Source organism: Varanus komodoensis, unplaced genomic scaffold, assembly GCF_004798865.1.
Source record: "Varanus komodoensis strain SLA01 unplaced genomic scaffold, ASM479886v1 scaffold124, whole genome shotgun sequence".
Lineage (NCBI taxonomy): Eukaryota > Metazoa > Chordata > Lepidosauria > Squamata > Varanidae > Varanus > Varanus komodoensis.
This window is the reverse complement of record NW_025335359.1, coordinates 390623-414381: the sequence shown is the minus strand read 5'-3', so window position 1 is coordinate 414381 and position 23759 is coordinate 390623. Positions and strand designations below refer to the sequence as shown.

The window sequence follows — 23759 nt, the reverse complement described above, 5'->3', positions numbered from 1 at the left end:
TCACTGCAGCTTCATTCCCAAGCGTGGATTTAGGAAAGTTGTGGGTATTCACTGACTCCCCTTGAATCCTGCATTTCTGGTCTTCTAGATGTGCTTTTGTCTACAGTTCCCATCATCCCTTGCTGTTATAAATGTGATTAAAGCGGATGGAAATTGCAAGCCAAAACATTTGGAGGGCCACAAGCTGCCCAAATCTGCATGTGAATTTGAATTTCTGACGATCTGACCTGCACATCTTATCCTCATGCAGATTCTATGGACTTTCAGAAAAATCTTTAATTTTTCCATAATTTCTGTAAATTAAGTCAGGGCAAATAGCAAAAAATTCTTTCATACAGTAACATGCAAAAATGCATTTGAGGGAATCTGCATATTTGAGGGGATTGGAACATTTTTGGGAATTTGATAATTTGCACAGATTGGTGCAAGATCTGATTCTGTCAATCAGCAGACAATGGAATGAAAGCTACCTCACAACGGCAAAATGTAGGTGGAATGGATGTTAATCTACATGCAGTCCTAACCATAAGTTCTGGGGCTGGAAATAGTCTTGTCCTTTCAGGAAGGTGGTGGAACATGAAATAGAGGTAAGAAGAGAAATATGCCCATAGTAACATCTTCTGCCAGATACTGCTAAATTGCATAATTTGAGGAGCGCTTTTCAAGAATTTTGAAACAGCACAGCTTGAGGGAAGTTGATAGGATAGGGTGATGCTGCTGCTGGAAACTGCCAGATAGACAGTGGTCCTTGTACTCCAGGGGCCGTCAAACTTTTTCAGCAGGGGGCCAGTTGAAAGGTGCCAATGCTGGCCGTGGGCCAGAAAGGTGGTGTTGGCAGTGCATGCGGGTGCGGGCCCTGTGGTGGGGGCAGGGCATGAGGGGAGGGGAGGCAGGTGCACAAGGCAGCGGCTTGCTCACTTGGAGATCATCTCCGAGCGAGCAAACCGCTGCCTCCCTGTGCAAGGGGCGAGGTGAGCGGCAGCGGGTGCACACACGGGCCCAGGGGCGGTGGGTCCAATGGGCATGGCGGGCCGGATAAATGGGCATGGCAGGCTGGATCCGGCACCAGGGCCTTCGTTTGAGGACCCATGTTGTACTCATTGCCTACTCCTGCTTTGTCCTGGACCTTCTCTTGCTTCCCCAGGGAGTCCCTGCCTGGTCCATCTGTCCTTCTAGACTTGGCTAATGAGAAAGATGCCTTGATCCGCCCACTTCACAGCAGCCTTCTGGGAGAGCGGTACTGCTTTGAGGTAAGTGCATCTTGATGTCCCTTGAAGTGTTGAGTTGCCTTTTCTCATGGCATCCTTCATAAAGAGAGCAGAGCATACCTGAAAGGTACACTTCTTTACCTAAGATGGGTAATCAGCCAACACAGTGACGAAAGCATGGCTTTTGTACACACTCAGGTCTTTGTCATAATGTTGTAGGCCCTCCAGAGATGACAGTAACGGACGGCATACAATTTTTTAAAATAAATAAATAAATCTCCAGTTGGTCCAAGACATGAGATTAGGCTGGCGGGAGAAGAAAGTCTCCCTGCTGTAAAGGGAGACATGCCTACCATGTTCCAGGATGGAGTATTCAAGGGCAAGAGTTTCAATTGGGACCTTCTTCTAATTTAGGGTTGAACCCTAGCATTGTAATTGGGGTCCCCGGTGAATGCTGGCTTAGAATAAACTCTGCCTCCTTTCTTCATCTCCATGTTGACAAAAGGATGTGGCCACAGGTGGAACATCTGCTTCCACAGAAGAGCACAGGACAGAGCAGCTCAGGGTCAGCATCAACATATTCTCCCCTCTTGCAGGTGCTCACTGCTAGGGGCCGGTGCTGCTTCCGATGTACCTCTGCCCCTGAGAGGACCCGCTGGATGGAGGACTTGCGCCGGCTTGTCCAGCCCAGCATGGTAAAGGCAGCTCTTCCTTTCTTTGTGCTGCTTCCTCTGCAGCCGATTCCACCAGCATCCTCCAATACTGGCTTGTCCCAGCCTCTACTCTCCAGATAAATCCATTTTCTCTGTCCTCTGTTCCACACGCCACCCTGGCACAGAACACTGACCCCAACCCTGTATTCACCAGTTTCACCACTTTGTCTTTCACTGTCCCTCTCTCTCTGCAGCATCTGCACTCTGCCTTGGGCCAATTCTTCCTTAACTCCTTAGCAATACTGTGGCCTTCCTTCATCATGATTAAACCCTATCTATTATAACTATTTCAGTTTATTGACTTCTGGTTTCATGGTCTAATACAACCAGCAAGGTGCCTTCTCCACGGTTTGGACTTCAGCTGCCCAGCAGCCTCAGACAGCATAGCCAGCAGTCTGGAGGAGTGGCATCTACAGCAACTGGAGAGCACCAGAATGGAGGAGACTTAATTATAACTGGCCTTCCAAGGGGTCCTGTTCTTAACCTGCCTCCTTTTCCTAGGACAACTGTGAACGGGTCGAGCGTGCTCTGAGTCTTTGGGTGTATGAAGCCCGGGACCTGCCTCCCAGGAAGCGTTTTCTCTGTGAGCTGCGGCTGGACGGGGCCCTGTATGCCCGCAGCACAACCAAGCAAGCCAGCTGCACTGGAACCATTTTCTGGGGGGAGCACTTTGACCTGAAGACTCTGCCCCCAGCCACGGAACTGCAAGTCTGCTTAGTGCAGGAGGAGGAGGGGCAGCGGCCAAAGGACGGCGCCGTTGCCAGCGTAGCCATTCCTCTGAAGGAGCTGGCTGCGGTGCGCCAGCCCTTGGAGAAATGGTATCCCCTGGGCAGGGACAGGCCAAACGTGCCCACCCTAAGGCTGCGAGGACGCTGCTGCAACGTTCGCGTGCTGCCCATTGTGCAATACAAGGAGTTCGCCGAGTACCTCACCTTCCACTACCGGGAGCTGTGTGCTGGCTTGGAGCACAGCCTCAGTGCCAGGGACAAGGAGGAGTTGACGGGGGTCCTGGTGCGTGTGTTGCAAAGCACAGGCAAGGCCAAGGTAAGTCTTTCTTGCTGCCTGAAAGGAAGGCCTGGCATATAGCTCGATGTTCCCTTGCACCGCTCCGGGGGTGGCTCTCCCGGCAACTGCTGTTTTGCTTCTGGGATTGGGTGCTGTAGGATTGTCCGTTGAGCTGCTACGGTGGCTCTCAGGAGCAGGAAAACTGAGATGAATGGCCCAGGATCATTTTGGACTTCTCCACCCTGGATATTATCAAGCAGGGAGAGAGCCTGGTTCAGAATTAGGCTCTGCATGGGGCTGAAGGAGTGGGATGGGGGATTTCTTAGGCAAGGCGGTGCTTGTCCCACTAAGCCTTTCCCCTCCTCTCTTCCAGGACTTCCTCATTGACCTGGGCGTGGCAGAGCTGGACCGTTTTGATGAGCGGGAAGCATTGATTTTCCGCGAGAACACACTTGCCACTAAGGCCATTGATGAATATATGAAGCTTGTGGGAGGCCCGTACCTCCTGGCCACATTGGGTAAGCTGAGAGTCTGGCTGGCTGGCAGGCAGCAGGGACTGTCTCTGTTTTCCAGATAAGTTACCTGGGTTTTCCTGCTCTTGCCTGAAGGCTGCTTAATCATGGCAGAAGAAAGCATCAAAGCACTCCTTCAGTGAAACACTACTTAAGCTTTTTTGGCACTAGGTACATAAAATAGCCCATGAAACCCTCTACCAGTAGATATAGTGATGGCCAAAACTGGTTTCCTGCCGGCAATCTCAATATTTAATGGTGATCGTTCTCTTATTAGTCACCTGGCAGTTCTCAGATCTTTGCCAGCCCCTTGGTCATTGGTGCACTATGGTTCAAACCAACCTTCCCCAACTACCATCAGCACAGCCAGTGGTCAGGGATGCTAGAGTTGTGGCCCAAAATATCTGGGGTGCACCAGCTTGGGACAGCAGGTTTAAAATATACACAATCTATTCAGTAAATAAAAGGCTGTGAGGACATTAGAACATTTTCCCACTTTTACTTGTTCTTAGAAATGGCAGCCACCAGTGAAAGACAGTTGCTACCACCGGAAATACACAGAGTTTCTCTACACAAAGCATTTATTGTGTGCTCATGATTCTTTAGTTAATAGTTCTGCTCGCTTCTTTAGGTGACAGCATGATCCCCAGTTTCTTTCCTGGATTTTTTTAAGAGTAGAAAAAATGAGGCATTATTTAGGAAAGTAGAAAAATGCCATTTTCCTATCTGTGTAATTGTGATATTCTGCTACAACATGGCACCACTGAAGGGTTATACAGTGAGAAAGCAGGAAAGGAAAGCACTGTGTTGGATCTCAGTTCTGTGGACATATATGCAGCAGTTAAAAACCTCATGTAGAAAAGCTCTGAATTTTCACTGGAAGAGCCTTATGTGACTCTAGATCCTTTATTTTAGCATGGTAATTTCTCACATTTATCATGGCTGCTTTCTCGTTAATTTCTTCCTGTCCAATCCCAGCCTCAGGAGTACTGAATTGCCACATCGTTCCTGTTCCTTGGAAGTGCTACTGTTTTAATTGTGGCTTTGTTCATTTTTTTCTGTGTTGTAATTGAGCTTCGATCGCATTTAAGACTAGAGGCAGTTGGGAGGGTGTGGTGATGCAGGGTAAAAACATAGTGTTGTTTTGTGTGTCAGGTGCTGTGTGTAAAATGCCCCCCTTTCAGCAGCCTCACTCATTCAAGGGGCCTTTGAAGAGCAAGTAAGCTGCGCAGATTCACCACTGGCAGGGGCAGGGGACCCTAATGTTTGCCCCAACCCCACCATGGGCTTGTGATGAGGGAGACCAGGGGCCCACCCTTGATGTCCAAAGCGTGGCTTTGCTACCCTGGTGTCAACAGTGGCTCAACCCTCACCTTCCCCACTTTCTTAACAAGGACCGAGAGACTGGCAGAAGACTCTGGGAGAGGCCTGAACGTGCCACTGATCACACCCATGACTGTGAGCCAAGTTCTAGTCCATGAGCATCCCTGTCACCTCTGCAGCCATCATTGCAGCCTGGATGCTGCTAAAGTGTGTTCTGTGTGTGTGCAGGAGACATTGTGGCCCGACCATCCTCTTTGGAGGATAGCTGTGAAGTGGACCCCAGCAAATGTGCACCGTGTGACCTGGCTGACAACCGCAGCAACCTAAAGCATATCTGTGAAGAGGTCTTCCACCGGATAGCTGCATCCAGCAAGTAAGTCACAAACTAGTGGGGTTGGGGAAGGGAGCCTTTTCCACTCAGAGTCATGCGGGGAAAACTGGAACACTGTTTGTGGTTTCCTTTGAATGGGGAGACCCATGCTTCACATTTACAGATTGCTAGGCCAGAAAGTTCACATCCAGAAGCCCCCATGACTCTTATGGCAGACAGGTCACCATCCCAAACAAATTGCCAGTAGCAGGGCAGCTAGCGCAGGGACGATCTGCTGTTTCAGCGTCCACAGTGCAAATTTAGTAATACTGAGGCTGTGACTTTGAGCCTTGAGAGGGCCATTTCTTCGTCACGGTGTGAGCCAGGAGTCATTCCTTCCACTGCCACTGCACCACTGAAAGGCAGAAAAAGTGTCGCCTTTTCTTGAAAAAGATCAAGAATCCCCCCACCCTCAGTGCAAAGTCCAAGAATCTTTATACATTTACAAAACTGAAAAAGCGTGCTCCTGGAAGACTCCCCACATGCCTTGCCTGCAAGAAAGATCACCACTTTTTTGGCTGTTGCCACAACATCAAGTGCAGTGGCAGTGGAATGAAAGGGTCGCCCACACTGGTTTTTAACCAAGAAGTTCCTCCTCCCCCGAGATCCAGACAGACAGTTTCTGCATGGAGATGAAATCTCGCCATGTGCCCTGGAGTCCCTGAACACTCATGGACGGTGGGTCACCCTGCCTCAGGACTCTGTGAATTAGCCACGCGGACGTGTCTTTTTACGCATGGCTCAGCTGTGCCTCACTCTGTGCCAGGACCATGGAGGGGGTGGGGCAGCAGCTCGGAGGGCAGCTCCCCCAGTGCTATTCCAGCACCTGCCCGCCCCCCCACCACCACCACAATGGTTAGTTCTCACTATAGGCAGGGAGAAGAGAAGGAGAGCGGGGAGCAGCATTCACCCTCGTTACCTAGTAAATGGTAAACCTGCTCCTGACCTCCAGCTTTCTAGCCAGTGATTGTAGAGACACAGGCATGTCCTTCGGAAACTGTCTTTACACATTTTCTGAAATCAGAATGCATATATATATAAATTCAGTTCCTTCAGACACATTAGACTACCTAGGCTTATGCTGGGCTCCTCTGTAATGACTCCTTGTTGCACACTGTTGTTCTGTTCCATATGCTTTGTTACCCTCTGGCACAAAATGGCTGCCTTCAGGCCTGCCTTAGCCAGTCATCATGTCCTTTTTCTCTGCAGCTCCTTCCCCGCCGAGCTTAGTGAGATCTTCACTGCCTGGCAGGAAGCCTGCCAGTTGCGGGGCAAGATAGACATTGGCCAGAGGCTCGTCTCCGCATCCCTTTTTTTACGCTTCCTTTGTCCAGCCATCATGTCTCCTAGCCTCTTTGGCCTCACTCAAGAATACCCAGATGACACCACCTCCCGCACCCTCACCCTGGTGGCGAAGGTCATCCAGAACCTGGCAAACTTTACCACGTACGTAACTGGCTCCCTGGCACTGCCCAGGAGGAGTGGGCTGATAATGTGTCCCAGGGGTGGCAGGTCAGCTCCAGGCTGGTCTCAAGAGAACAAACAAAGCATCATAGGGGCATTGGCATCCATGTGCCTGAGAACACCTATCTGCACAGGATTGGACCACTGTGTTGGATGCAATAGAGAGTTGCATTCAGTATTCAGCTGGATTCAGTATCTGATTCCGCCAGCAGAAACTGTGTGCTTTTAATGTTTGTTCCCACAACTTTTCCTCTCTGGCTTTAAAAAAAATAGACAAACTGATGGAGGAGAAGATTGTCAATGGCTACAGATTCTGATATTTGCTATTGATATGGTACTTTATGCCCCCCCCCCCCGGATCACAGGCAGCATGCCTCAGCATTCCAGTTGCTGGAATACTGCAAGAGCAGGAGCTGTTGAGTTCACGTCCTGCCTGGGCTTTTCAGAAAGGCCGGGGAATGGGTTGCTGTGCTTTATAGGTCAGCCATCCCCAACCTGGTGTCTTCCAAATGTTCTGCATTGCAATTCCCATCATTCCTAACTCCTTGCCATGCTGGGTCGGACGGATGGGAGTTGTTGGAGGATGAGTAAAGTTGACTCAGCCTTTGGTCTGCCCCAGCATGATTCTTCCTACATTTTTACCAGCCCTGTCAAGGAATAGTATGCTCAAAGTTTTATATTTGTTTATATATTACATTTTGCCCATTTTGCAGATTGAGGATGAAGCCTGAGAGAGTGGTGTCAAGCAAATTGCTCTGTGTCTCAGTTAGGAGCTAAATCTGGTGTTTCCTGCACCACTCTGCCTCTCTCACACCTTCATATGTCATGTTCATCTGTCCTGGAATACGAGATGTCTCCTGTATGCCCTCTGGGATTCGGCTACCTTGCCTCCAACCAAATTGTGCAGAGCCCAAGATCTCCAAATGCGATTGTGGCCCTGGTAGGGCAGCACCCCAACCACTCAGCTGCCTTAACTCCTGTGTAATTTCACGAGTGTGCCAGACGCTTCCCTGACACCTGTGTTGGTGCCCACGCCTGTGTGCATGGACCAGTGTCTCATCTGGGCAGGGGCAGAGAGTGAGAGACTGGGCTGCAGGTGGAGGGGCTCCTTCAGTAGCAAGCTATCTGAAGGAATCCAGCAGTTCTGGGAGAGGGCTGGGGGGGGGGGGGGTCCAGTGATGCCACATGTTTCCCTGCCCAGGAGAATCAAGGGTGCTGGGGTGAGTGTTCCAGCAGAAGCAGCGTAATGCCCTTCCTTGGCCAGCAGCCCCAGTGGTACCGGGAGCGAGGAGGGTGTGCTCCACAGGGCTCAGCCACACCTGACATTCCTTGTGGCATTCTGCTTCCCACAGGTTTGGGGAAAAGGAGGCCTACATGAGCTTCATGAATGAGTTTCTGGAGCACAACTGGGGCACCATGAAATCTTTTGTCAGCAGCATCTCAAGCCCTGGCAGTGCCCTCCACTTGGCTGCCTTTGATGACTCCATTGACCTCGCCCTGGAACTGTCCATCCTGCACTCTCTGCTGTGCAATATCTTCTCCTCCCTGGATGCTGTGAGCTACTGGTGGTTTCTGTATGTTTGTGTGTGTAGTGGGGGAGCTCTGCTTCCCAGGATCTCTGTCCCACTGCTGGCCAACTCTGTGTCCTGTTGCAGCTGGGCTCGTTCGTGGCTGATTGTGCTTCCATGTGAGGCTTTTAATCTGCCTTTGTTTGGCATCATTGACCGAATTTCATGGGGCTCCAGAAGATGTGGTTTTCCACTCATTATCCTCCTGTTTTCCTGCCACTCCTTCCATCTTCTTTCTTACTATGGGGTAACTGTGCAGGAAGAAAAGATGGAAGAGCTGCCCAAGGCCTTCTGAGTGAAAGTGCCAGGAACCCTTGTGTCTGGCAGCACCCTGGAATGCAAAGCAGATGTGAGACAGGGGGCATGGGCAGAGGCTGAGGGCTGAACAAGTCCAGTGACCTGGAATTGGCTGGGACAAATAGTGGCTCATGCCAAGGTATTGCACATAAAGATGCCAGTAGATTAGCCAGGGCTGTCCTGGAGTGAGGATGCTAAACCGGGAGGATGAGACAGGAGCTCCTAGGTAGCAGGTTCAGAAAAGAAAAGCAGCAGAGGGCTCAGCAGCCACTCTGGGAACACAGTGTAACATGGTGGGGGGCAGTGTGCAAAGGTACAAACTCCAGTGGTCAGATTCTGCTCCTGTTTGTCGGTCTGGAGTGAGAACAGATTTGCTGGCAGTTTGGCCAAGCCTGCAGAAGCCCTTCCCCATTTCTGCAAGTCCCTCTGCCAGGAAACGGTCAGGCTCATTTCACTGTCATTTGCTGCTTTGTTGCTCTTAAGGGGACCTGGGAGAGACTGGAGCCTCTGCCAACGATCCTCCGTGCCATCCAAGAGGGGACACCAGTTCCTGTCTCAGTTCGACTTGAGCCCAGCATCAAGGAGAGGAGGTAATGAGTGAGTGACTGCACTTGCGGCACACACTCCTTTTGGTGCGGTGGGTGGGGAGCTGCACACAAGGCCTGAGGGAGGATTACTGGATCATCAGGGGCAGGAAGAGCACCCGCCACTTGAAAACTTGGAGCTGGACATGGCTTGTGCTCAGGTGTAGCCTGGATGTGCTAGTGCCAGAGAGAGAATCTAGCGTCAGGCAACTTCCCAAGCCAGGGCGGAGCTCTTTTCTCTTTGATGTGGAGTATGGTTGTGGAAGGGGCTTGAGTATCAGATAGACCAGGCAGGAGAGTTTTTGCAATCTCAATCTATCTGCTGTTAGGTCACAGAGGCCCTTCCTACATGGTTCCCTCTTTCTGGTGCTGTGCACTCTGGCCCTGAAAAGTCAACATCTTAAAAAAAAAACTAATTGTATCAGATCAAATAAAATAAATGGAGTGTACTGGGCAAAACACACAAGCACACATGTATTTGGCAGGTAATATTTGGATGCAGTTTAGATGAGAATAGCCACAATTGGAGCCCTGCACCTGGTGTGCAGGTACCAGCGTATTCTAAGAGATGGATCTGATAGCAGATATATTGCTATACTGTTGTAGCCTTCCAGGCTCTGGTGTGAAGACTCAGTTCAGGATTCCAGGATGTGTCTTGCTTTAGTGCCCGCGTGGGCGACCTGGCAGTCCCATGCAGCCCACTGAGTCTCAAGAAGACCCACCCCTCCTCAGTCCGTTGGGATAGCTATCAGGATTGGGGTTGCTGGGTCAGCAGGGAAGAGGATTTGACTTCCCCACCACTGCCAGTGATCCCAGTATCACTATTCCTGCCCCACTAATAGCAGTGGGAAAACAGCAACCCTAGGGAAGATTGCTGGGAGAGGTTTTCACCTCCCTGTCCCCAAGCAACCCCATCTCACTGCACAGGGAGGGAGGTTTAAACCTCTGCTTCCTTCCAATTGAAATGTGGGTGGATGAGATAAGTCCTTTATTCAAATTCATTCATTCAAAAATAAAAATAATAAGCGTGCACATGCATATCTGCAAGTCGGTATGTGCACCTCCGAGGCCTTTAGGATCCAAAAGGTGCCCCCCTTTCTTTTTAAAGCTCCCTGCCCCCTACCCTGTCTTTGTCTTCCAGACAGACAGAAAATGAGAAACCAGGATTTGTGCCACCACGGGAGCTGGACAAACACAGCCCTCTCATCAAGAGCCAGTCCATGATCAGCATCCAGAAGGGCAGAGGCAAGGAAGAGTCACTGACCCCTCTGCAGCCAGCCAAAGCCAGGAGCAAAGTGCAGCGGACCCAGAGTGTGCCCACTCAGAACAAAGCGGCTCGGCGACTTCACAAGCAGAGCAGCACAGAGCATGTGGCCTCCCGCCAGGAGAGCAGCCCTCAGCGGTGCACTTCCCATGAGTACGGGGGCAGCAGCAAAGTCTCCCAGGTAATCTGGGCTATGGCTTGGGCGTCCCAACCATTCTTGCATGGCTTTGATGCTCACCAAATGCTGTTAGCCAACTTTGAGAAGAGACCAAATCCTGCAAAGAATACAGAATACACACAATATAAAAGTCTTTAAAGTGCATCTACTTTCATTTTTAAGAGTCCCTCAAAGTTTAGAAAGTAGAAAGGTTCTGGGTGCTCAGAAGGTGGTACTTCTGCTCTCAGGTCAGTAGCCTGTCCTTCCACCTCGCTCTCCCTGTTCTTTCTTCATTACAGTCTCTTTACTAAACTTTCAGGAAAGATACATGAGCTCCACCATTGTTTATTTGAACAGAACTGAGCACACACAGATATTGATACTGCCAGTAAGTGCAAATCAGGCCAATGAGAAAATGAGACAGGACTTTTTTCATAGCAGCTCCCCAACTTTAGGACTCCCTTCTTACTTTGAAAGCACGTTTTAGTTCTAAAATGCAGCAAAGAAATCCTTTAAAATGGATGGATGGATGGATGACTTGGGTTTAATCCAAACATACTTTTGATTGACTCACTAAAATAAGTTAGTGATTGGTAGCTTAAGTCCCATTTATTTCGGTGTGTCTGTGCTACTTATGACTAAGTCTGGATGCATAGATATAATTGGCTACTTTGCACACCTTGTTCTGAGCTCTTTGGTCACAGAATCTGGGGGTTTTCAGCGCAGATCTTTGGACAGAGAAATACAGAACCCAAGCAGTTGTTCCAGTGGTTGAACCTGCAGAGAAAAGGAGAAAAGCCAGTCTCCCAGAGGCCCTTCTTGAAGTGTATTTTTATGGTGGTGTCTTGAGACTGCTTGTACATCTGTCCTAAGTGATAGGCAAGCAAGAGCAAATGGATACAGTGATTGTGGAGAGAGTTTCGACTGACGTCAGCACCAAACTCACACATGCCATGCTCCTTAGCTTCTCATCCCATGATTCTTGGCTGCATTGCCAGAAGGAGGAACATGCTCGGCTGAAGCATGCTGCCTTCCCACAGTGCTGGAGAGGGTCTGTCTCCTGCTCTGCAAAGAGGCCTCACACATGTCAGAAGGCAAAGCCGGGTGGTAACCAGCCTCCTGTTCCACATAATCTCTCTGTCTCAAGTTGGCTTAGTAGAATCACTTATGAGCATGGAAACTTTCCTAGGAAGGTTTTCTGATCTCTTCTCTGAGTTTCCAGAAAAGGCTAAGCAGATGGCCCATCTTTATCAGGCGTAGGCAACTTTGATGGGTCCAGAGGTCCACTTTCCCCTCATCCCTGCTCCCAGGGCTGCACTCCTTGGAAACAAACTAAGTTTGTCTTTCTAAAGCTTTAATAGTAACTTGCTGCTGAAATCACTATTTCCACTTTTTGCCACTATTGGGCCACCAAATTTTGGCAGCAGCAGGGGCCACACTAGAAAATGGGGAGCTGCATTTTCAGTATGCCTGGGGGGTGTATTGCCCAACTCAGGCCAATAGGATATTTTGTCAGGGCAGGGCACTGAGCTAGACTGGCATCTGTTGTGCCTCTACCACCTCAGTGATCTCTAAGCTCACCTAATAATGCTTCTGGTGTTCCAGGGATCTTCAAACCTCCATCCATCTGCGTCGCTGCCCCGGAAACCCACTGTGCCCTGGTTGCGCTACTCTGAGGAGACCACTGCAGTGCAGAGTGGCCTGTATGCCGTGGCGCCACTGGAAGAGGTAGTGAGAGATTCTCCTGAGAAAATCAACCATACCACTCACTGATGGCACATGGGTTTTGTTTATTTATTTCATTTGTATCCCACCCAGTAGCTGAGGCTGGTGTTAGCTTCACTCTGTGCCTCGCAGGGTGCCCCATGTCCTTGTCCCTCCTTGTGCTTTCTCGCTAACATGTAGTTGGAAGAAAGAAACATGGTGTGATCCCACGGTAGCATTTCTTTGGCTGCCAGCGTGCAGCAGCAGTTAACAAAGCAGAGTGCATAGACCTTCAGCCCTTTTCTTGTAGGCAGGGTCCTCTAATTCACTCTCCACCTCTGTAAACAATGTTGGACTTAAATGAGGCCTCACAGTCCACTGTTAGCACCAGGAAAGGAAACTGAAGAATGCCATGGGGTACTATGGAGGAGGAAGAGCTGGATGGTAAGAGGGCTTGTGCTGCTACTCAGCACATGGAAATTCTGTTAGATGCTGGGACTGTTGAAGCTCAAAGATGGTGAAGTCTAGAAATCAGCAGGGAGCATTTTTATGATCAACCTTTTTTCCAACCATAGTCACTCTGGACCAAACACAGCGAATATGCCTCCAGGGAAAAATATTTGATTTTAAGGGGTGGTGGCAAGATTTCAATTCCCAAAGTCTGTTCCACAGTCTTACCTTAGGACCTTACCTTAGGAGGTCCTTACATTTTGCAAGGAAAGAACAGGGTTCCCTCATGGTGGTGGAGAAATTTAAGGGGAGAATTGGCTGGACAGAGAGTATTCTTGCTCACTCTGCATGTCCCTGCCCTGCCATTTCTGAAAGTGTCTTCCCTCTACTGAGGGGCAAATTTCAGGGGCAAATGGAAGTGTTAAAATTGGCAGAGCATCCAAAATGCAATCACTACATAGGAAGAGATGTATGCATTTCAGCAAGTGTCCATGATGCTCAGGGCAAGCAGTCATCTTCACAGCAAAATACCTGAAATAGTTCTACTTGCTAGGACAAGAGTGGCAGTTAGCTATAAACCTGGATTATCCTATAAACCATACCATTTTGGAAAACTGAATTTGCATCCATGTATATAACTGAGACACTTCAGGAACACTTTACAAGCAAGGGCACATGACCCCTGAAGTAGCCACTAGTCACATTCCTCCTGCTTCTGCCGAACTTCCTTTTGGTGAATCCCAATCTTTTCTTCCAGCTGACAAGAGAGGGGAAAAATTCTGTAATGAAGGAGTAAGTGCATCTGGTCGTCTGTCTGCCTGTCAGTGTTGTAGCCTCAAGACAACAAAACTTAAAACTTCTGGAACTTGGCATGTTTTTGAAGCCTGCACTACTATTGCCGGTCATTAGGTGGCAGACTTCCCTAAGCGGCACATGGCTTTGAAGTTCAGTTTGTTGCTAAAAGATTAGGCAGGGGTAGAGTTATATGAGTATGCCTCACCCTCCTCAGAGGCCTGCAGAGCAGTGTCCAGGGATGCCCATGGGCTTGGCTTCATCAGATAGGATAGTACAATGTGTCCAATGCTAACAGCTGCTTAAGATGACTTGAAGGATTCACTCTATCAAACTAAAAGCTATTTCTAGCTTGTGAAGCCAGGTTGGTCTCTTAGTAGTATTAATGGGGATAATGAAAATAATTGTGGTTGTTGTTGTTAGTTGCAAAGTCATGTCCAACCCATCATGACCCCATGGACAACATTCCTCCAGGCCTTCCTGTCCTCCACCATCCCCCAGAGTCCACTCAAACTCACACCAACTGCTTCAGTGACTCCATCTAGCCACCTCATTCTCTGCCGTCCCCTTCTTCTTTTGCCATCTATTGTTCCCAGCATTAGACTCTTCTCCAGGGAGTCCTTCCTTCTCATTAGGTGGCCAAAGTATTTGAGTTTCATCTTCAATATCTGGCCTTCTAAAGAGCAGTCAGGGTTGACTGCCCCTAGGACTGACTGGTTCGATCGTCTTTCAGTCCAAGGGACTCTCAGGAGTCTTCTCGAGCACCACAATTCAAAGGCCTCAGTTCTTTGGCACTCAGCCTTCCTTATGGACCAGCTTTCACAGCCATACATTGCAACTGGGAAAACCACAGCCTTGACTATATGCACTTTTGTTGGCAGGGTGATGTCTCTGCTTTTTAGTATGCTATCTAGATTTGCCATAGCTTTCCTCCCAAGAAACAAGCGTCTTTTAATTTCTTGTCTGCAGTCCCCATCTGCAGTGATCTTGGAGCCCAGGAAAATAAAATCTGTCACTACCTCCATTTCTTCCCTATCTATTTGCCAGGAAGTGGGAGGACTGGATGCCATGATCTTAGTTTTCTTAATGTTGAGTTTCAAGTCAACTTTTGCACTCTCCCGCTTCACCCGCATCAAGAGGCTCTTTAGTTCCTGTTCACTTTCTGCCATTAGGGTGGTATCATCTGCATATCTGAGGTTGTTAATATTTCTCCCAGAAGTCTTAATTCCAACTTCTGATTCATCTAATCCTGTTTTTCTCATGATGTGCTCTGCATATAAATTAAATTGGCAGGGTGACCATATACAGCTTTGCCAAACTCTTTCTCAATCTTGAACCAATCAGTTCTCACTGTTGCTGCTTTTTGACCCTCATACAGGTTTCCCAAGAGACAAATAAGATGGTCTGGTACTCCCATCTTTTTAAGAACTTGCCACAATTTGTTGTGATCCACACAATTAAAGGCTTTCGCATAGTCAATGAAGCAGAAGTAGATTTTTTTTGGAACTCCCTAGCTTTCTCCATGATTCAGCATATGTTGGCAGTTTGATCTCTAGTTCCTCTGCCTCTTCAAAACCCTGCCTGTACTACTGGTAGTTCTTGGTCCACATGCTGCTGGAGCCTAGCTTGTAGGATTTCAAGCATAACTTTGCTAACATGTGAAATGAGTGCAATGGTGCGGTAGTTTGAACATTCTTTGGCATTGCCCTTCTTTGGGATGGGAATGTAAACTGGCCTTTTCCAATCCTGTGGTCACTGTTGAGTTTTCCAAATTTGCTGGCATATTGAGTGTAGCACTTTAACTGCATCATCTTTTAGGATTTTGAATAGCTCAGCTGGAATACGATCTCCTCCACTAGCTTTGTTGTTGCTCAGAATTCCTAAGGCCCATTTGACTTCACATTCCAGGATGTCTTGCTCGAGATCAGTGACCACCCCTGGTTATCAGGGACGTTAAGCTCTTTCTTTTATAGTTCTTCTGTGTAATCTTGCCACTTCTTCTTAATTTCCTCTGCCTCTGTTAGGTCCCTGTCATTTTTGTCCTTTATCATGCCCATCTTTGCATGAAACGTTCCCTTCATATCTCCAATTTTCTTGAAGAGATCTCTGATCCTCCCTATTCTATTGTTTTCTTCTATTTCTTTGCACTGTTCATTTAAGAAGGCCTTATCTCTTCTAGCTATTCTTTGGAATTCTGCATTCAGTTGGGTTTCTTTCTCTTTCTCCCTTGCCTTTCACTTTCCTTCTTTGCTCCACTATTTGTAAAGCTTCCTCAGACAGCCGTTTTGCTTTCTTGCCTTTCTTTTTCTTTGGGATGGTTTTAGTTGTTACCTCTTGTACAATGTTGTGAACCTCCGTCCATAGTTCTTCAGGCACTCTGTCTATCAGATCTAATTCCTTAAATCTATTTGTCACCTCTACTGTATATTCATCAGGAATATGATTTAGGTCATACCTGAGTGGCCTAGTTCTTTCCCCTACTTTCTTCAATTTAAGCCTAAATTTTGCAACAAAAAGCTCATGATCTGAGCCACAAGTCAGCGCCTGGTCTTGTTTTTACTGACTGGATAGAGCTTCTCCATCTTTGACTGCAGAGCACATAGTCAATCTGATTTCTGTGTTGACCATCTGGTGAGGTCCATGTGTAGAATCGTCTCTTGGGTTGTTGGAAAATAGTGTTTGCTATGACCATCATGTTCTCTTGGCAAAATTCTGCCAGCCTTTGCCCTACTTAATTTTGTACGCCAAGGCCAAAGTTGCCTGTTATTCTGGTTACCTTTTGGCTTCCTACATTAGTATTCCAATCCCCTATGATGATAAGGACATCATTTTTGGGTGTTTTCTAGAAGGTGTTGTAGGCCTTCATAGAACTGGTCAACTTCAGCCTCTTCAGCATCAGTGGTTGGGGCATAGATTTGGACTACTGTGATGTTGAATGGTTTGTCTTGGATTTGAACTGAGATCATTCTGTCATTTTGGAGATTGTATCCCAGTCCTGCTTTTCTTACTCTTTTCTTGACTATGAAGGCTACTCCATCTCTTCTGAGGGATTCTTGCCCGCAGTACTATACCTGATGGTCATCTGAATTAAATTCACCCATTCCTGTCCATTTTAGTTCACTGATTCCTAAAATGTTGCTGTTCAGTCTTGTCATCTCATGTTTGACCATGTCCAGCTTGCCTTGATTCATAGATCTTACATTCCAGGTTCCTATGGAGTATAGATCTTTGCAGCATCGGACTTTCCTTTCACCACCAGATACATCTGCAACTGAGTGTCCTTTTGGCTTTGACTCAGTCACTTCATTCCTTCTGGCGCTACTAGTACTAGCCCTCTGCTCTTCCCCAGTAGCATATTGGACACCTTCTGACCTGAGAGGCTCATCTTCCGCCATCATATCTTTTTGCCTTTTGGTACTGTCCATGGGGTTTTCATGGCAAAGATACTGGAGTGGGTTGCCATTTCCTTCTCCAGTGGATCAGCTTTTGTCAGAGCTCTCTGCTGTGACCTGTCTGTCTTGGGTGGCCTTGCATGGCATAGCTCATAGCTTCATTGAGCTACACAAGCCCCTTTGCCACAACAAGGCAGTGATCCATGAAGGGGAGTAAACATAATAATAAGCCTCAATACAGACAAAAATTGGTGGTCACTGTTCTGACTCACTGCGGAAAATCCACCCAAAATTGTCTTCAGGCAGTTCTTATAACCAGCCTCGTTAGTATTCCCATTATGCACAGTGGGGCTGAGACGGAGTGGGACTCTAGATGACAGATGCAAGGTCTGAGCGAGTCTTCAACCTGATCTTGTGGCAATTATGCCAAACAGCATCCCCAGTTTTTAAAATGGGTGCAGCTCAATGCAAAATCTCCCACCAATTTATTCCAGTGGCACAGTGGAGGCTCTCTGATACAGAACTGATGACCTCTTGCCACTGCCAATTGCTTTGACTGAATAGGGCACACTCAGTTCTGGGGTCTGTAGGCGCATCTATCATAGTGTCTACAATTGTTGTTCCTGTTGCCTATCTATTGTTGCCTACAATTCCCATCTTCCCTTATCTCTGTCCATGCTGGCTGGGGCTGATGACAATATCTATAGGGCCATGCATTCTCAATCTCTGCTGTAAGACTTTCTGGAGGCAACAGAGTCGTCCCTCTGTTGGAACACAACAGGTCTCAATCATCCATCTTCCAGCATTTCTCCTTTGTGGCTCCCCATCTTGAGACTTGGGTAGTGTTCTGCCTCTAAGCATCTTGCCTGGCTATGACCCCCTTTTTTCTACTGCTTCAGCTCCTGTGAAGGGCAAACCAGTAGGGGGATTCTAGTGCCACGTGACCCTAGCTATCTAACAGCTGCTGATGTTGCTTACACCACAGTACGTGAGGCAGATGGAAGAGCTGCAGGCTGAGCTGACCCGAAGCAGGGAGAAGCAGCAACTCTTGGAGGAACAGCTGGAGAGACAGAATATCCAGAATCAAATACTCTTGGAGGAGCAGACAAAGTTTCAGGAGCGGGAAACCACTCTCTGCAAGAAGCTGGAGGAGATGGAAAACTGCCTTGTACAGCTAAATAACAGGTAAGAGAGCTCAGGAGCCCCTGCAGAATGGCCTTAGCTGGCCCCTACTGCCTTTACACATTGCCAGGGGCCAGCCAAGGCCTGCTTGGAGCCTTTCAGCCCATCCATAATCTGTTGTCAGGTCACCAGGCACTGCCTCGACCCAGCTCTTCTGCTGAGAGCAAAGGCAGAGAATATCTCCTGAAAGGGGAAGTGGCACACCATGCACAGCACCCTGAGTCCCAGTGTCCCACAGGGAGCTGCTGAGGTACAAACAGCTTGTGTCCAAGTGGGGTTCGTGAGAGGACGCCACTCCAAAGAGTGGGTGCTGGACTTCTCCAATCTGATCTTCCTACTCGAGAGTGCAAATAGTTCCACTTCCCAGTGCAAGTTCCTGGTCTGGGCATTGTTGTACTGCTGGAGTTTTCACCGGGTCTGGATAGAAGGGAGGCCAGGCTGAAGGTGAATAGGTGAAACAAGAGATGAGGAAGGAAAAAAGAGAGTGAGGGGAAAGCAGCAAGGCCAACTCTGCAATGGAATAGAAAAGAAGCTGACATATATAGGTCATCTCATAGGCCAAGAATGAAGAACCTCCCGTCACAGGCAAATTGGACATCTCAGGCTGGTATATCTGACCTTTTTATTCACCCAATATTTTAATGTTTAATAGATTTTAATTATTTTTATTCCAGTTGTGGGTTATTTAGTTTTATATTGTTTGGGGTATTGATGCTATTTATATTGTATTTATGATATCTATATTGCATTTATTGAATTTGTTGTAAACCATCCAGAGACACAGAGTGATTGGACGGGTTAGAAATATCCCAAATAAATAAACAAATTAAATAAATAGACTCTGATCAGCAGGGACTCTGCCTTAACATGGCATCTGCCCTCTCAGTTGAAAAGAAGTGCAGGACACTTGCCCCTTCCATACCTTCCCTGGCCGCAGAATGTCTAGGCAAACGTATTTACTACTAGGCAAATGTATTAGGCAAATGTATTTACAAACTACTAGGCAAACTACTAGGCAAACGTATTTACAAAAATGCATGCATGATTGTTCATGCAAACTTTTTAAAAAGCCTCAAACTGATGCAGAAATGAGATGAAATGCACTTAAAATGAGAAAAGCAAGAGAAAGGGGACAAGAGATTTATCAGTCCCTAGATATCTTGCCAAGATGTACACTGAGCTGCTCGCCACAAGTCTGAAGGGCAGAGCCCCAGAAGTAGGAATATTCAAGTAGGAGCAGGGCAGGCAAGGAGGCACCCCTATCAGGCAGTGTCGCATCTTTGAGCGTGGAAAGGGCTTTTCATTCCTTTACTGGGTCCATTTTAATCCTGTTGAGGTCTTGTAGGTAGCTGTTGAAACAAGACTATGTCCACATCTCTAAGGTAGTCCATTCCTGGAGTGGGTGGGAGAACAGTGTGGCCATCTTGGACACCCTGTTCTGGCGATGCCAAAAGAGCCCATGGAAGTGGCAGTGGCATTTCAGTTCCTTCCTCATGTCTACCACCCACCCTCCATGCCTGCTCAGTCTCTTCAGATAATCTGAAAATACTCTCAGAGCCAGAAATCTATTGTGCTGGTGGGGTCTCCAAAGAGCTGGACAGGTACAAATGTCAAGCTTTGAGGAGGGATTTTTTAAAGCAAGGCATCATGGGTGAAAGGATCTGATTGCCTGTGCTGTCATGGCACAATCTCCAGAGACGCCTCACTCAGAATGCCTCACCTTAGGAACAGACCCATTGAGGCCTGGCATGGGGTGGGAGGAAGGCAGTAGGAAGATGAGGAGGAGTATGGTGGCTAGCTGGAGAAGAGGAGGCAGTCAGAGCAAAGTGAGGTGATAGTCATGATTAAGGGAGAGAGAAGAGAGGGACACAAGCAAGGGAAGGTGGCAGGAGAGAAGCCAGGATGACCACTGGGGCACCAAAGCACCATCTTGTCTAGCATACCAAAATACCAGACCTGAACTCAGGCTCCTCTTCTGTTGCAGGATATCAGGTGTGGAAGCTAGCTGGAAGAAGGATCATCAGAAGCTGCGGATCAGTGAGGAAAAGACCAAAAACATGGTAAAGGCCTCTAGAACCGTTCTGGTCTTTGAGGCACCCATGAGAAAAAGAACCAAGGGATGGCATGAGGGAATGAACTCACTCCAGCCCCCCCGCCCCCACTCACCTGCTTGCTCGCGCACGCGCATGCACTCATGTGTTCTTCATGGTGATGTAGATCACTGGACGAACTGAGGAATGGCAACTTGTCCACTTGTTTCGCTGGAGAAGCTAATATGCTTCGTTACAGGCTGGGCATGTGATGGCTAGACAAATGCTTCGTGGGATGTTCAGTGCTCCCCACTTGCACAGTGCTTGATTTTCACAGATGGAGGGACTGGGCTTAAGTAGTTGCCTCTCTGGTCTGTATCTTGCAGGAGTGCCGCCTGTCCAGGATGGAGGAGGGCCACGATCAGCTGTTCCATGCTGTCAGCCAAATGCTGGGATATCGAGGAAAAACATCCAATTCACTGCAGCAACAGCTCTCAGGGCCCATGTGGGTGAGCAGGGCTGAGAATGGCCATGAAACCTAGCTTAGGTTCCTTTGCATCCCAGAATGCAAAGCCAGCGCATCCATTGCAGACCCTGCATACAACCCTCCTCTTGGAGAAATGCTCTTCATGGACAAAAGAGTCGCAAGTGTCTTGCAAGCCTCAGATGAAACCAAAATGCCCCTCTGTTGATCAACCCTACTCCCTGGGGGTGGGGAGGGAAAGATAGGACTAGTGTGCACTGGTGGGTCCTCTGGCTGACAGCTACACCACGAGTTTTGCCATGCAACCTTCCCCTGCCTTTCTGCCTTGCACCTGTTTTATTCCTACTACTTACTGTTCAGCACCACCCAGCTGCTGCTGCTGCTGCTTCCACCCCATTGTGGCCTGAGATCACATCCCCTCACTCCCCAGTGAGTCGGGGTATATCATTGGTGTAATTTATGAAGCAAAGGGAGAATAGGAGAAGGATGCTGAATTCTCCCACATCTTCCATTTACTTCTCTGTCTTCTCCTGCCCAAGTGCCTTTTTCGCAGCTCAACCCAGTTCCTACACTGCAGTGTGGTGGAGGGAGGGGAATTACTCTGGGGGATGCACTGCAGGGAGATCAGCTGCGGGCACTTAAAAGTGCCACATTTCATTCTTGAAGCCCTTTTATTCTTTAGCTCAGAGCCCTCCTCTAATGGCTACTGATTCAAGATGGAGGCAGATCAATAAATAAATACCCAAGTCTGCAGTCATTTGAGACTGAGAAGTATTCCAGCCGTATTGGATCCTCCTACTCCTCCTCACCAAGAAAAATGCATGGTAGTACCAAGCTGAGAGGTGGCTCAGATTTACTTCCTGTGTAAACCTGATTCGGATTTCTTTGTTCTTAGATTTACTTTCAGAGCCTGCCTTTTTTCAGTAGGTACCAGGCCAGTGAGAGGAAGCTATGGGGGCAGTTGGGTTACAAATAAGCAGTATTCAGAGGCCCATGCACTCAACAGGCAGAACTCCTGCCTGTTTTCCACCAACAAATCAGCTGTTACTTTCTAGCCCTAAGTTCTGGTCATAGATGTAGATGGACTTAGAAGACCCAAGTTCAAAGTTCCACCTGTGCCATGGATGGCTTTCCACTTGATCCAGTGTAAGCTTACACAGATATTAAGTCCCACTGAACTGGATGGAGCTCACTCCCAAATATTTCTGCTGAAAATCCTGCACAAGCTGTCCTGACTGCAGAGCAGTTTCAGAGGGGGGCGTAGAGGAGTTTGTGGAACAAAACAACAATAAGATCAAACCTCAGTGGAGAAAGCATAGACTTCATTTTTATACTAGGGGTTCTTTAGCACTGCTTTCCTGAGACTAGTAAAATTGGAACTGGAAATCTAAATTCTAGATTAGCACACCGCCACTTAAGGCAGTACTGTATTCCCCATGACAATTCAGCAGTATTCATCCCCGTAACAAGGCTAAAGTGGTGGCACATTCACTGTAGGACTGCAGCCTTCCAAGGAGATTCTACTCAGAAGTAAGTCCCATTAGATCAAGGGAACTCATTCTCTGGAAAGTGTGCACAGGGAAAGTTGCTGCCTTCACTCAAGTCTTTGGTATGATTCCTGTTGATCCTGGCCATTGAAACCAGCCCTTTTCCTGAACTAATGTTGACTTTTTAACTGCTGTTTTCCTCTATAGCCATACCAGTCACACTGCCTGCAGTGATTGTTTTTTATGTTATGTTTTCTTAGTGTTTTAGCAAAAAATAAAAATAAAAATACCAGCTCCATTCCTAGCCTTCTTTGGATTTGTGGGTTAGAGAGAAGCATTAAATATGTTGTTCTTTTATTTTGAATCCCCTCACAATACCCTCACTCTGGTAATAAAACCACAGTGACCCTGCTTTACAGAATAAGCTCATAGGCTGATTTCCACGGACAACACAGTAAGTGGTCTTTGTTTTGCTTGATCCTAAAGCTGGTATGGGGGTCTACTGTAGTGCTCCCACTCAACAAATTGGGGATTGCATCTTAGTAATGGGGTTTGATGCAAAATTTGCGGTCTTTATAAGTTTTGAAATGAAACTGTTCCAACACCACTTTTCTATCACTAGGGGCAGGTCATTTCTCACCAAACTGTTACTCGGTATTGTTTTCCTTAAAATGTGTGCTCATTCACTTTGCCTATGAAATAGGATGGACTGTACCTAGAGCAGTCACCAAGGATATAGAAACTGAGTGAGTCAGAAGGGGTCTCCTGGGCCATCTAGTCTGACCTCCAGCTCCACCTGGCTCCGCTCATGACATGCCTACCATGTGCATGTCCAGCCTATCCCTGCACACCCTCACTGATGGGGCTTCAGCCACCTGCCATGGAAGCCCATTCCATACCCTTGGGTCCTAACTGTCAGGAAGTATTTCCTGGGGATCCAGTACAACAGAAATAATCAGAATCCATAGATAGCAGGGTGGCAGGGCAGATGACCTCCCAGAGATTTAGGGCTTTCAAATGAAAGATTGGAGGCTCCAGTTCTAGTAGGCTGCCCTCTAACACTGCCCCTGCTGCTTTCACTGTCAGGGATCTGGCAAAGAAACTCAGGGAATCTGTGCACATTCACCAAGGGCTCAGTGCAACCCCAATCAAGGCCTTGGTGACATACAGACCCTACACTTAATTATAGAACAGTGGAGTTGGAAGGGACCCTATGAGTTTTCAGAGTATATTTAATACTGGTTTTCCTAAAATTCAGATTAAACATTTGGCTATGCTCAGTTTTTGCCTCCTTTAGAACAGGGGTCCCCAGCTATGGACTGGTACTGGAACTGGGCCACACAGCAGGACTCTAACTTTGCATGATTCACAGTTTGAATGTTAGAGTCAAGATAAGATCACTCCACAGTTTGAAAGATGCCTCTAAATTCAGACTGTGAGTCAAGTGAAAAAATGTGGTCACAGCAAAAATGTCATCAGTTGTGCTCCCAAGCTGAAAAAAATATATTACAGTAAAAGACACATTGCCTCAATGTCCTGAATCAATTTGTCTTGAATCGATTTGTCTTGTCTTGAATCTATTCAGCCTGAATCATTATTTTGCCTCTGTGTACTCCCCAAAGCAGGACAGGGGGAGCTACATGGGGAACTGGATGAGGCTGAGGATTTAGGGGCACTGATTAGAGTCATTCCCCTAGAAGCTGAGGAGATCCTCAGGGCACGGAACATTACAAAGGTGCTGGGCCTTGAGGGGTTACACCCAACAGTACCTCA

General features: G+C 47.8%; 1 protein-coding gene across 1 annotated transcript in view; it reads left to right on the top strand.

Annotated features, from left to right (window-relative positions):
• The window catches only part of RASAL3 (RAS protein activator like 3), a 49504-nt gene extending 27220 nt beyond the window's left edge, over nucleotides 1–22284 (top strand). Inside the window, exons 7-19 of the mRNA XM_044422295.1 lie at nucleotides 1145–1250; nucleotides 1805–1903; nucleotides 2423–2965; nucleotides 3300–3444; nucleotides 4990–5134; nucleotides 6341–6577; nucleotides 7948–8149; nucleotides 8944–9050; nucleotides 10186–10489; nucleotides 12071–12193; nucleotides 17789–17988; nucleotides 19970–20045; nucleotides 20402–22284. Coding sequence (XP_044278230.1) covers nucleotides 1145–1250; nucleotides 1805–1903; nucleotides 2423–2965; nucleotides 3300–3444; nucleotides 4990–5134; nucleotides 6341–6577; nucleotides 7948–8149; nucleotides 8944–9050; nucleotides 10186–10489; nucleotides 12071–12193; nucleotides 17789–17988; nucleotides 19970–20045; nucleotides 20402–20557 — 2443 coding nt within the window. The 3' untranslated portion in view covers nucleotides 20558–22284. The remainder of the gene's footprint in view (nucleotides 1–1144; nucleotides 1251–1804; nucleotides 1904–2422; nucleotides 2966–3299; nucleotides 3445–4989; nucleotides 5135–6340; nucleotides 6578–7947; nucleotides 8150–8943; nucleotides 9051–10185; nucleotides 10490–12070; nucleotides 12194–17788; nucleotides 17989–19969; nucleotides 20046–20401) is intronic.
• The last annotated feature ends 1475 nt before the right edge of the window (nucleotides 22285–23759 follow it).